Source organism: Verticillium dahliae, genomic scaffold (assembly GCF_000150675.1).
Source record: "Verticillium dahliae VdLs.17 supercont1.11 genomic scaffold, whole genome shotgun sequence".
NCBI classification, from domain to species: Eukaryota; Fungi; Ascomycota; class Sordariomycetes; order Glomerellales; family Plectosphaerellaceae; genus Verticillium; species Verticillium dahliae.
Window position 1 is genome coordinate 907,730 of NW_009276930.1, and position 11,845 is coordinate 919,574.

General features: G+C 55.4%; 5 protein-coding genes across 5 annotated transcripts in view; 3 read left to right on the plus strand and 2 right to left on the minus strand.

The window, feature by feature from the left end:
• Positions 1–639, minus strand: part of VDAG_05921 (general alpha-glucoside permease) — a gene marked incomplete at both ends in the record, with an annotated part of 2,090 nt that extends 1,451 nt beyond the window's left edge. Inside the window, one exon of the mRNA XM_009655318.1 lies at positions 153–639. Coding sequence (XP_009653613.1) covers positions 153–639 — 487 coding nt within the window. The remainder of the gene's footprint in view (positions 1–152) is intronic.
• A 1,469-nt stretch (positions 640–2,108) lies between these two features.
• VDAG_05922 (uncharacterized protein) lies at positions 2,109–3,417 on the plus strand (the record flags this gene model as incomplete). The annotated part of the gene is made up of 3 exons (XM_009655319.1): positions 2,109–2,409; positions 2,463–2,871; positions 2,925–3,417. 3 exons carry the CDS (start codon positions 2,109–2,111, stop codon positions 3,415–3,417), a joined length of 1,203 nt encoding a protein of 400 aa, XP_009653614.1.
• A 116-nt stretch (positions 3,418–3,533) lies between these two features.
• VDAG_05923 (monoamine oxidase N) lies at positions 3,534–5,281 on the minus strand (the record flags this gene model as incomplete). The annotated part of the gene is made up of 5 exons (XM_009655320.1): positions 3,534–3,741; positions 3,798–3,841; positions 3,919–4,722; positions 4,788–5,035; positions 5,098–5,281. 5 exons carry the CDS (start codon positions 5,279–5,281, stop codon positions 3,534–3,536), a joined length of 1,488 nt encoding a protein of 495 aa, XP_009653615.1.
• Positions 5,282–6,330: 1,049 nt separating this feature from the next.
• On the plus strand, positions 6,331–8,355 carry VDAG_05924 (choline transport protein; the record flags this gene model as incomplete). The annotated part of the gene is made up of 9 exons (XM_009655321.1): positions 6,331–6,413; positions 6,469–6,673; positions 6,727–6,796; positions 6,856–7,011; positions 7,064–7,325; positions 7,400–7,937; positions 7,993–8,038; positions 8,102–8,184; positions 8,245–8,355. The coding sequence occupies 9 exons, from the start codon at positions 6,331–6,333 to the stop codon at positions 8,353–8,355; spliced, it is 1,554 nt and encodes a 517-aa protein (XP_009653616.1).
• An 889-nt stretch (positions 8,356–9,244) lies between these two features.
• VDAG_05925 (mitochondrial sodium/hydrogen exchanger) lies at positions 9,245–11,408 on the plus strand (the record flags this gene model as incomplete). Its single annotated transcript, XM_009655322.1, has 4 exons — positions 9,245–9,302; positions 9,363–9,395; positions 9,465–10,268; positions 10,321–11,408. 4 exons carry the CDS (start codon positions 9,245–9,247, stop codon positions 11,406–11,408), a joined length of 1,983 nt encoding a protein of 660 aa, XP_009653617.1.
• Positions 11,409–11,845: the final 437 nt, after the last annotated feature.

Consider the following 11,845-nt stretch of genomic DNA (forward strand, 5'->3'; position numbering starts at 1 on the left):
CTCTTCTCTTTCCTTCTGTCCCTTGCTCTGTGTTTTCCCTACTTCTCTCCGCGGCGTCGCTCTCCCTTCTCCTGTTCTCTCGCTCCTCCCTCCCCCTCCTTGGTCCATGCCAAGAACATCAGAGAGATGATGGTGGCGATGGTACCGCCGACCATGAAGGGCTTTGCGCTTGCCCCAGGGAACGCGGCAGTTGTCGCTGAGCATGCCAACATAGGGCTGCACCAGGGTGCCGGTGAGAGGTCCAGCAATCCAGACCAAGGCCATCAAGGACTTGCTCAGACCGAGCGACAGCAAGTAGGGCGAGCCATTGGACAGTTCGACGGACCAGGCAATCTGTAGGCCTCCGATGCTGATCGTCAGAAGTATAAGATACCAAACACTCTTGGTCTGCTGCGAGTCGTCGCTGTCGCCGAGGACGGTATTCCCGTCGCCCAGGTCATCGTCGTCCGGGCCAGGGCGAAGCAGCGGTGAGCGTTCGTTTGCCATGTGATCGCAAGTTTGGTCGAAGGAGCCGTTTCGCGGCGTGCTGCCCGTAAGAGTCGGCGTCAAGTTGCTGTTGGCTTGCGAAGGAGGTTCGCTCTGGTTGACGGCAGGTGTCGGACGCGCTCTCGAGGGAGGTTCGTTCTGGAGAATGGACATTTCACTGGCTTGCTTGATTGACTGGCTGATTGATTGATCGATTGATCGGGTTCAATCTTGAAACTTCAGAGGCGGCGATTCGAAAGAAAATGATGTAATTCCTGCAGTAATGGCCTTGGACGTCAGCGTCCGATCGAGGCGTGAGGCATCGGTCCTGAAGGGCGGGGTTGCGCGGGTTTGGTTTGACACAAGGTGAGGTAGAAGAGTGGTCGAACACGCCAGATGCTGTTTGACCGACCAGCACGGGAATTCCGTGATGAAATTGACGGTTTCCAGGCAAAACGGGTGGGCGAGTCCTCAATGATCTGTCAGATCCGGCGGGCCGTCATGCGGTCAAGTCAGAGGACGCCACGAGACACGAGACGGGCTGGGTGATTTGGATCGCACGCGGAGCGGTTGGGAAAGTCACGGAGGGTGTGCGTCATTCGTTCCAGGGACCGGTGCCTGCAGACTGCAGCTGGACGTGGGCGAATGGGGTGGTGTAGGTCCGGAGAAGAGGGTGTGGCCACGTCCTTGTGTCTGGTGCTTGAGTGAGGTGAGCTTGGGTTGCTTGGATGGAGTTGCAGGTAGATCATGCGGCACTCGTGGTTCCTGTCCTGGTGAGTGCAGATGGGTGTTGGTGATGGAGGTACTGGTGGTGGCACTGGTGGTACTGGTGGTGGTAAGTGAGCGTTGTCTGATGGCAAGTGGCAGATGGCCGAGGAGGAAGCAGCGAGTGCTGCCCGAGGCTCAGCTCGTGACGAGGCCAGGTCGGAGAAGGCGCAGGCAACGGTCCGCCTGCTCGTGAGAGCTGCGGACCTTTCAGAGACTCAGCACCCACCCAGTACATTGTACATTGTACATTGTACATTGTACATTGTACAGTGATACTGCCAAAACCTACATCATACAGTGCGAACGCATGGACAGATAGCGATAATGCGGGCCAAGTGCGGGGCTTGCGGGGCTCTGTCGCCCGCTGGGACACAGGGACCTCAGCAGCTCAGGTACCTTTCCGCTGGAACCCTCCCTGTACAGTCAACCTCGGAGTGCCGGCCTGAAGCGGCCGTGGTGTTTGGGTGCTCGACCCCCCAACCCCGCTTATCTCTCTAGCTTGGACATGTCGAGATCGCAGTCGAAATGTTGTATCAATTCTTGACTATCTTATTACCCTTCTCGCTTCGTCAAGGTCCTGGATGATCAATTCAGCCTAAAAATGACACGGTCATTGGCCCGGAGAAATGATGGTGAGTACCTCATTCAGAGCCCCCGAGCGGCTGACGGGCTGTGCTATTTCCCAATCATCCCCCATTCAGCCTCTCATGTCGTTTGAATCGATGAGACGATGAGACTGATTGACTGGATCAGGGTGCTATGAGTGCTGCAAGAGGCGACTGCGATGTGATAAGACGGAACCATCATGTTTGAAATGTCAGAAGAAGGGCATTCAATGCTCTGGCCAAGGCCTGCGCTGCCGATTCAGCAGCCACATGGCCCCAGCGACTTCGCCTGCCTCCAGGGCAAAGAAGAAGAGTGCATCACGAACATCACAGTCACCCGTACCATCGAACCCCTCTTCGTCTTCATCAACGCCCTTTACCGCTTCCTCTCCTTCAACCTTGGGGTCTCTACTGGACCCAGCCAGTCAAGAGACCATGGCTTTGGTGCCGGTACACGCTTCCACGCTGGATCCGGCATCCTTTTCATCACTAGCCAGACGAGACTTTATGCCTCTCGGAGCTGCTCCAGATGAGCCGCTGCATCCTCAGGCCAGGATGCTGATGAGCCACTGTACATTCCTTCAACTCACTCTTCTCTCCTGCCTGGCTGACGATTGCTGGTAGTCTGTGACCACATAGCTCCAGTCATGGTAGTCCTTGACTTTGCGGGAAACGGGTATCGAGATGTCATCTTGCCCCTGGCCATGCATGACGATGTGCTTCGGCGAGCGATATCCGTCGTGGCAGCTTTCCATCTGGCGCAAAAGGCCCCGCACCTACAACAGACGGCTCTGGCAGGACACCAAGCCATTGTACAGAAGTTGAGGCGAGACTCCCTCATGCTCCGCCCAGATCAACTCTTCACGCCCTACACCTGGGCCACAATTGTTGTACTTCTCGTCGGCGAGACCATTACGGGGGCCGACAACTTTGTCTACCTGCTCGAGATGCTCACATGCCTGCGGCAGTCTCCTGAAGCCATCGCGGCGCTGCCTCTCGCCCTGAGGGACTTTTTCGTGCAGCAGGTCAAAATGTGAGCGATTTCCAATGCCCAAATCACACAATGTCACTCACAAAACCGAACAGGTTTGAGTTGTTCGGCTTTCCATTATCGAATGAGACAAAAGGCCTCGATGTCTTGCAGGAACCGCCCGATAACTACATGGACTTCATCGCCTATCCGTCTCTTTCCCCCGGCTCCGAGCTTCAGTCCAACGTGCAGATCATGCGAGGCGCCATCCGAGATGCCTGTGAGCTTTACAGGACGCGCGCCCTTTCCTCGCCGTCGACAGAGTACTCGGTGCCACTCGTCGAGTGGCTTCGCCAACGAGTTCTCCCACTAGATGCCCACACCCCTGGTGCACATGCGCTGGTGTGGCCCTACTTTGTCGCTGCGGCAGAAAGCAGTCTTCCGGAGCACCGCGAGTTTTTCTCGGGGCGACTGAAAGATCTTCACCAGTTTACGGGATTCGGCAGCATCACCACCGCCCTACAGGCTCTCGAAACAATATGGGCCATGCAAGGGATCAAAAGATGGACCGAGATCATGTCGAAAGATTTCCATGTGCTCGTCATGTAGCTTTATTTCTTTTTTACACAGTGATATACCCCAATTAAATGCTTCCCACCGTCACAACACCCTTCTGCCCCATGATATCCGTCTTTCTTAGTCTTTGATCTAGCATACTCCGCCCATCATGCCAGTTTGGACTTCAGCGGCGTCTGACGCGATTGCGCAAGGTCGTTGCGCACCGCCAGGCCCGCGCGCGTCCCCTCCTCGATGGCTCCGTCGATGAAGCTGCGCCAGCCCAGCGCCCAGTCCGAGCTCGCGAAGAAAATGTTGCCCTGGCGAGCGCGCATGTCGCCCAGATGTGTAGAGAGGAGCCCTGGCTTGGAGAAGAACCTTTGCAGTCGGTCAGTCGAACGGAAACAAAACGTCAGCACAGTGGCGAGACTTACCAAGCTCCTTTGGCGAATTCGTCCTTGGACCAGTTGTGGAAAACCTGTGTCCCGCGAGGTCAACCGGTGCAAACGAAAAAAAAAAAGACGTCGATAGTCGAGGAGAAAGTAGAGAACTTACGATGCGCTCAATGTCCATGGGCACGAGGCCCTGCAAGGCCTCCTTTGTCTTTTCAATGTTTTCGTCTGGTTTGAAATGCTGGTGTTGGCCGCCGAACGCAACGATGTGCGTGTTTCCCGAAGGCGTCTCGCCGTCTCCCAAGGCATAGAAGAGGCCGTTGTGAGGATAGCTGATGCCCGTGTACGACCTGAGGTCGCGGTCCCTGACTTCAGCGTGCACCTTGACGCACTGGTTGACGTGGCCCGTGTCCGCCGCCGATTTCTTGCCCACCGATAGCGGGGGGTCGAAGGCGATGCTGTTGAGGATGTTCAGAGGCATGGCGCTGACCATCCTCTGGGCCCTGTATCCTTTTCCCTCGCGGGTCGTGACGTGCACGCCGGCAGGGGTGTTCTTGACCGCCGCTACGGGCGAGTTGAAGGCGTACGACAGGTTGCCCGTGGCGAGCGCCTCCTGGAAGAAGCGGATCGCGAAGCTGGACTGGCCGCCGTGGAACTTGTACTTGACGAGATACTCGATGCAGCCTTCGTACGAGTAGGCGCTCAGGGCCCACCAGTGCATCATCTCGAAGAAGCTTGTCGTCTCGAGGGTGCCTCCGCTGCACAGGAGAACGAATGTTTCGACGGCGAGACGCTCGTTGGGCGTGAGCGAGTCTTTAATCTGCGCCAGGCGGTCGGCGACGGACAGTTTGTCCAAGGCGAGGGCTTCTGGGGTGAATTTGCTCGTGTGAGGGAAGGGCATGATTTTCTTTCCACATGCGCCGTCGACGTTGACAAGCTTGCGCAGACCCGACTCCATCATTGCGTCCTGTTCGCACGGGCAGTCAGCAGCGAGCATCCTAAAGGGGGTCCAAGGGGGGGTATCAATATTACCTCTTCATCGTGTGTGAATTTCTGCGTGCCTTGTTCGTTCACCAGATGATACCGGTTGACGCCTCTCGAGAAGTCGTAGGATATCTCCAGCTCGTCTTCCATCCCGTAGCGCTTGATTTCCCGCCAAACATTGGGCTGTCCCCAGAAAACCCAGGTGCCGCCCATTTCGAAGGGATATCCTCCAATATTGGAAGACCAAGAACGTCCACCAATGCGATCCCGTCCCTCCAAGAGAAGGACCTTGAGCCCTGGCAACTCATCAGTACACACAAACGCAAAAGAGACGCATCATGGTAATTGTGCGTATTACCTGCAACAGCTGCATCTCGTGCTGCAGTCAAGCCGCAGTATCCGGCGCCTACAACGACAACATCGTAAACAGTGTCTTTTGCCGCCTCTGGCAGGTTTGACGGAGGCTGAATGGCGCCAATGCAGGGAACCCCGGCTTTCAAGCCGTCCTTTTCGGTCCAAGAGAAGCCGTCTCTCGACGACATTGTAGTGCTCGCTTGTTTTCAGTGATGGAGGATACCTTCGAGATGGTGAAAAAGAAGGCAAATCAGGTAGAAGCTTCGCAATCAAACGCGCGAAAAAAAAAATAGAAGACCATCCTAATGGGATTGGTTGAAAGGCGGCTTATGTACAGACATTGCTACGTGGATTCAAGCAAAAAACGGACCACGAGGGGCTGCCCATCATCACATCCATAAATTGATAAACGGGCCCTTGCGATTGACGTTAGATCTCTCTTTCAGGTATTTTCTGGAGACCCTCCTTCCCAGCTGCAGCAGTCCGACACATCAGCATTGGCGTCACCGCGGCTCTTGTCGATATCGCCCCGCTCGCCGTCGCAACCCGACATACAACGCCTACTTATCTGGGATCTCGCCCACCCGGTTATCAACGTGTCTTCGACAAAGTGCTCGAGAAATTGCCTGTTCAGTTCTAGTTCGCCGTGGCACGCCTGTACCCCGCATTTTAGCTCTATCACTCAAGCTTCGAAGCTAAACAGGGGCGAGGGGCCCAGCGCTCGCATTCATACCCGATCCGGTAATTCCTCGAGCGCTCGAGGGAGCGATAACAGCAAGCGAGGGGCAGTGGCTGGGCCTCGAGCTGAAGCTCCAGTTCCCCGGATCATGCGGCAGACAAGGGGTACTAGCAATCTTGACATACCACCCCTTTGGTAGGATAAGCATATCTCGACTGGCTGGCGACGCTACCCGAGCATGACCTCCTTGCTACGACGGCAGTGCACTGATAGATAGCCGCGATACGTATCGAGTCGTGGCTGATCACGCGGAGAGCACGCCAAACTGCATACTTGTGTGCCGCCATGCTGGGGGACAAGTCGTCCAAGAAGCTAGCCTTGATCATCACGGCGGTCGTCTGAAGGGATACAAATGTCATGGCTGGCCCCGTGCCACGTTCCTGGATCACCCATGGCCCATTTCTCAACATCAGTGCTCTTACATCACAAACTCGAATCATTCTTCCACGTTGATCTAGTTTCTATAATACTGGGGGAGACATTGTACTGATTATTGACATGGCACATCATGGCAAGGCTGGCCATCTGCAGGCCCGTTTATCGGGCCTCAACATGGTGGCTATGGCATTTGCCATTCTCAAGTAAGTCCACTGCGATCGTGTCCAAGTGCAACAAGCTCATGATATCCCGAAACAGTACATGGATAGCTCTTGCCGGCTCGATAGGCCTTGTGTTGCCGTCAGGGGGTCCGGTGTCCCTGTTGTATGGGTTCGTCTTCTGCGTGATGTGCAACTTTGCGCTCACTGCGAGTCTCGGTGAGCTGGCAGCCATCTGGCCAACGGCTGGAGGTCAATATCACTTTGTGTACGCGCTCTGCTCTACAAAGTGGAAGCGGGTCATGGTACGTCCTTACTTCAGTCCTCGAGCAAAATCTTATCTGACACGGCAATGCAGAGCTTCTGGGTGGGCTGGACCAATATTGTTGGCTGGCTGATTGTCGTGACGGTTCAAGGGTTCTTTGCAGGTACGTTAAACTGAAAAAGCCAGACAGCCCCAAGAGAGAGCCGCTGACATCCCATGTAGCACTCTTCATATGTGCTGCCTCTGTTGTGGCTTCGGACGGGAGGTTCGTTGTAACACAGTGGAACACATACCTGATATTCCTGGCCATCCTGACATTTGCCACGGCGGGCAACATCTGGGGTAACAAGATCCTCGGTAAATGGAACGACCTCGCCCGTAAGTCTCTCTGTCCTCTCTGTCCGTGATGCCGCAGGGCTAAAGTACGCAGTCGCCTGGTCCATCCTCGGCGTTGTCGTTATCAGTATCGTCCTCCTGTCAATGTCCGACAAGTCGAGCGCGGAATACTTCTTTACATCCTTCAACAACGAGTCTGGGTGGTCTGACGGCATGTCTTGGATTCTTGGGCTGCTCCAATCTGCTCTCTCTCTCATTGGTTTCGACGTGGTTCTGCACATGACAGAGGAGATGCCGAACCCCTCGCGCGATGCTCCGCGGGCCATGGTGTACGCCATTGCTGTCGGAGGCGTAACGTAAGTCCAAGTGTCGCTGAATACCCGCCAGCATTGCCTCAAGATATGACGCGAGACTAATTGTTGAATCACAGAGGTCTGGCATTCATCCTTGTGATGCTCTTCTGTCTCACCGATCCGGCCACTGTCCTTGCCTCGCCAACAGGCATGCCCATTGTCGAGCTCATCCTGCAGGCCACAAAGAGTCGCGCCGGCACATGCGTGTTGACTCTCATGCTGGGAGTATGCTTCATCAATGACTGCAACGCATCCGTCACCAGCGCCAGCCGCTTGCACTTTGCCATGGCGCGAGACAAGGGTATTGTCTTCCCGAACTACTTCTCCCACATTACGCCTGGCCTCAACGTCCCTGTGCGGACGATCCTGCTGTGCTTCGGTTTTAATGTGCTGTTCGGCCTGCTTTACCTCGGCCCTAGCGTTGCGTTTGGTGCCTACATCGCGTCGTGCACTATCTTCCTCAACGTCTCGTATGCGTTCCCCATCATCACGCTCTTGGTCAGGGGGCGCAGCGTTTTGGCCGAACATCAGCAGCACGATACACCGTTCCAGCTTGGTTCATGGGGCCATGCCATTAACTGGGTGGCGGCGCTCTTTGTTGTTGTGACCTCTGTGGTGAGTTCCCCTTTTGCTCCCTCGACATCAACTGTAGCTAACCGATGACTCGCAGTTCTTTTGTTTCCCTGCCTCTCTGCCCGTAACAAGCGATACGATGAGTAAGTCTGGTCGAAAGCTTGGTGCACGATATGCGAGGTGAAGAGCGCTAACGCGTGACGTAGACTATGTGTCAGTCGTGATCGCCATCTTCGTCGTCGTCAGTGCGGTGAACTGGTGGGTGTATGGACATCGGTTCGAGGGACCTGTAAGGTTGTTGATTTTCTCACAATGACATCCCGATACTGATAAAGGTGCTCTCTTGCAGAAATTCGAGGTCATCATGGGCCAGCACGGAGATGGGCCACTCAGCAAGGCGGATTCTGAACCAGGGTTGGAGACGATTGAGGCCAAGAGGTCGCATGCCGAGGTGGTTTGAGGGGTTAGGGACGAGGCGTTCTCTAATGCTGTGATGGGAGTTCAGTTTCGGTAGTGTAAAATGTTCTCATTTATGATGTATATGGGATAATCAAGATGAGGGGCAAATACGTTTCAAGCTCGAAGCCTGTAGGGACGTGATTCTCGTGAGCAATTGTGTCTGGTTGACATTTGACGTCCGAAGTCAAAGGTCAGGTGTTTCTTTCTCTGAGGGACAGACCAAAGGACAGACCAAAGAGGAAGTTGGTGCAAACTCGGGGAAGGACAGATCCGGCCCCCTTCCCGTGAGTGAAGGGCCGAGACGAAGAGAGGAAGAGGCGAGGTCCGTTCGGGGAAGGCAGAATCAACGCGACTGCTTGCCCTGCATTTGCATGATGTGTCCATCCCGTTCAAGGTATCGGTACTTCAGCGACCTGCCGGTGGGCACCAGATGGGGCAGGTTGATCGGCCGCTATGACTAAGGGGCATGTATCGCAACTCCAAGTACCGTGCGGCGCCCAGCAGCTGTCACAAGCTGCCCCTCAACCAATCACTTGACCACAATCGCCGCTCTCCGCCAACAGGGCAGGCCAAGGCCAACCTTGGCAAAGGATCTACGCGCAACAGCTTGCGTCTGCAATCTAAAGGGTACCTTACCTAACACCTGTGCAACCTGTCGACTTCCCACCATTTCGAGCTTCAACACGCTCTTTCGAACGCCAACCTTGTCCACCTCGAGTCTACCCCCCTTCAACCCACTCGGCGCGCTCAATCGATCTCTTGCGACCTGATCTTTTCGACTGTTGATGAGCGCCATCTCCGCCAAACGGCGCTCCCGTCTGAGCTCTGCTGCGTCGCCTCCATCCCACCCCATCTGACCATAACTGGCCCATCGCGACAACGCCGCTGCCATGCTCCCCTCGTCAGATATCGCGGTCCATGCCGCCGAGGTTGTGAACCAGATTGCCCGTACGTTTCTTTCTTGTACTAAAAACGCTTCGACTAGAGAGTGACTGACCTTGCGACCAGGCCGTGCGGCAGCTTCTGACGAAGACTCGGAAGGTACGCGACCAGCCTCCCTCTCTCGTTGCCAACCGATGCGAACAACGACCGACTGACCCGACAACGTAGGCACCGATGGAACACAAAAAGATCAATTGACAGCATGGGCCCTTTTCATCTCCATATTCCTCCTGATCATCGCCTTTCTTGCCAGTTACTACCTCCACGAGAAAAAGATCGAGGCAGTCCACGAAACCGTCATCTCCATCTTTGCCGGCATGACCGTTGGCATCCTCTTGCTCATCGCCTCTGACGACTCGGTACGAAAGCTAATCAGCTTCGATCATCAAATCTTCTTCAATCTATTACTGCCTCCAATCATTCTCGGCGCAGGATACGAACTCCACCAGGCCAACTTCTTCCGCTACATCGGCCCCATCGTCACATTCGCCTTCGCCGGCACGTTCCTCTCTGCCATGACTATTGGTATTGTGCTCTGGTTCTACGCCGTCAGTGGCATCGAATCTATCAGTCTGGATTTCGTCGATGCCATCTCGGTCGGCGCGACGTTGTCCGCCACGGATCCTGTCACTATTCTCGCCATCTTCAACACGTACAAGGTCGATCCCAAGCTATACACCATCATCTTTGGCGAGTCTCTGATGAACGACGCAATTGCCATTGTCATCTTCGAAACGGCGCAAAAGTACAAGGGGGAATCGCATACAGTCAGCTCTCTCAGCTTCCTTGAGGGCTTTGGTATCTTCTTCCTCGTCTTCTTCGGAAGTTTGATAATCGGCGTCCTTGTCGGTGTCGGCACCGCTCTTTTGCTCAAGTTGACTTATATCCGGCGTTACCCCAACATTGAGAGTTGCCTGATCGTTCTCATCTCCTATGCGACGTATTTCTTCTCGAATGCGACACATTTGTCTGGTGAGCACTTCGCAATGGGATGCTGATACACTGCATGACTAACGCTGTCTAGGTATCGTGTCTCTTCTGTTTTGCAGCATCACATTGAAACACTATGCCTACTTCAACATGTCTCGCCGCACCCAGCTTGCCACGAAGTATTTCTTCAAGGTTACAGCGCAGCTGTCAGAAAACTTCATCTTTATCTACCTGGGTCTTTCCCCCTTTACCGACAACAGGCTGGAATTCCGCCCGCTTCTCGTCATTGTCACTGTGCTGGCTGTCTGCGCCGCTCGCTGGGTGGCTGTCTTCCCCCTCTCGCGCGCCATCAATGCCGTGATACGGTACAAGGCCCGGCGCCGTGGCGGTGACCTGAGCGACGAGCTGCCGTACAACTACCAGGCTATGCTCTTCTGGGCTGGTCTCCGAGGAGCTGTCGGTGTCGCCCTCGCTGCCCTACTGACTGGCGCAAACTCCTACGCATTGAAGGGCACTGTTTTGGTGGTTGTCATGCTGACTGTCATCATTTTTGGCGGCACTACCGCACGCATGCTCGAGATTCTCGGCATCCAGACCGGCGTTGTCGACGAAATCGACAGCGATGACGAATTCGACATCGAGACCTCTGGTGGCGGCAACTACTACAAACGCTCTGGTGGTGGCGGTATCGGTTACATCCCCGGACGCAACGGAAGCCTCTCTCTGCAGAACCTTGGCAACCAAGGCGGTGGCCGTGGCTCCTACGTCTCCGGTCATCACTCTCCCAACCCTATTCGCCGCACCTCCAGCCTTAGTCGCAAGACGACAGAGGAGCAGGCCGGCCTCCTGGGCCAGACACCGCACGACTCGGACCTCGAGAGCGACATTGACATCTCCGACCTGCCGCCACCCGCCCAGCGCGGAGCCTCACGCCAGGCGAGCCCCCTCAACATCCAGTCTTCCGAGGCCACCTCCTCGTTCCTCCCGCCTGATCCGACTCCGGCGGCAGCGCAGCACCATCATGTCACGGCCGGCTCGGCGATCCGCTCGCTGTTCACCACCGAGGACGCCTCACAGCTGTTCCGCCAGCTGGACGAGGACTTTATCAAGCCGACACTACTCCTAGACGGAGGCCACGGCGGCAGGTCAGGAGGTCATAACGGTGGCCCGTCGGGCGTGTGAGGGCCATGTTTCGGGGAAAGGGACCATGGGATTTAGCTCCTCTTGTTGCTCCGCATCATGACTATGCGGTTCCGACGAACAGAGACGCATGTGCAGTCTCTGACGAAGAGGGGTTATTCAGACGAGAACCCAAGCCCTTCCATTTTTCTGTTTGCTGATATGGACGAGCATCATGTGGCGTACGGCGTTTCTATAGACCTTGACTTCGTGGCAGCGCTGCGGCGCTGCCAGATCTCTCGTACGTGTATGAAATTGATTTTTTTCTTCTTCCATTGCATCCTCGACCGTTGTGCGGCAAAGCCGTGCCGCGTTTCTCGCAATGACATGCATGTATCACATGGGAATGAAGCTCACATGCATTGCGCTCTTATCTGTGGCCACAGTGCACCATAACTCAGCACATCATTCGAATTCAGTCCAGCGGAGGGGAAGATTGC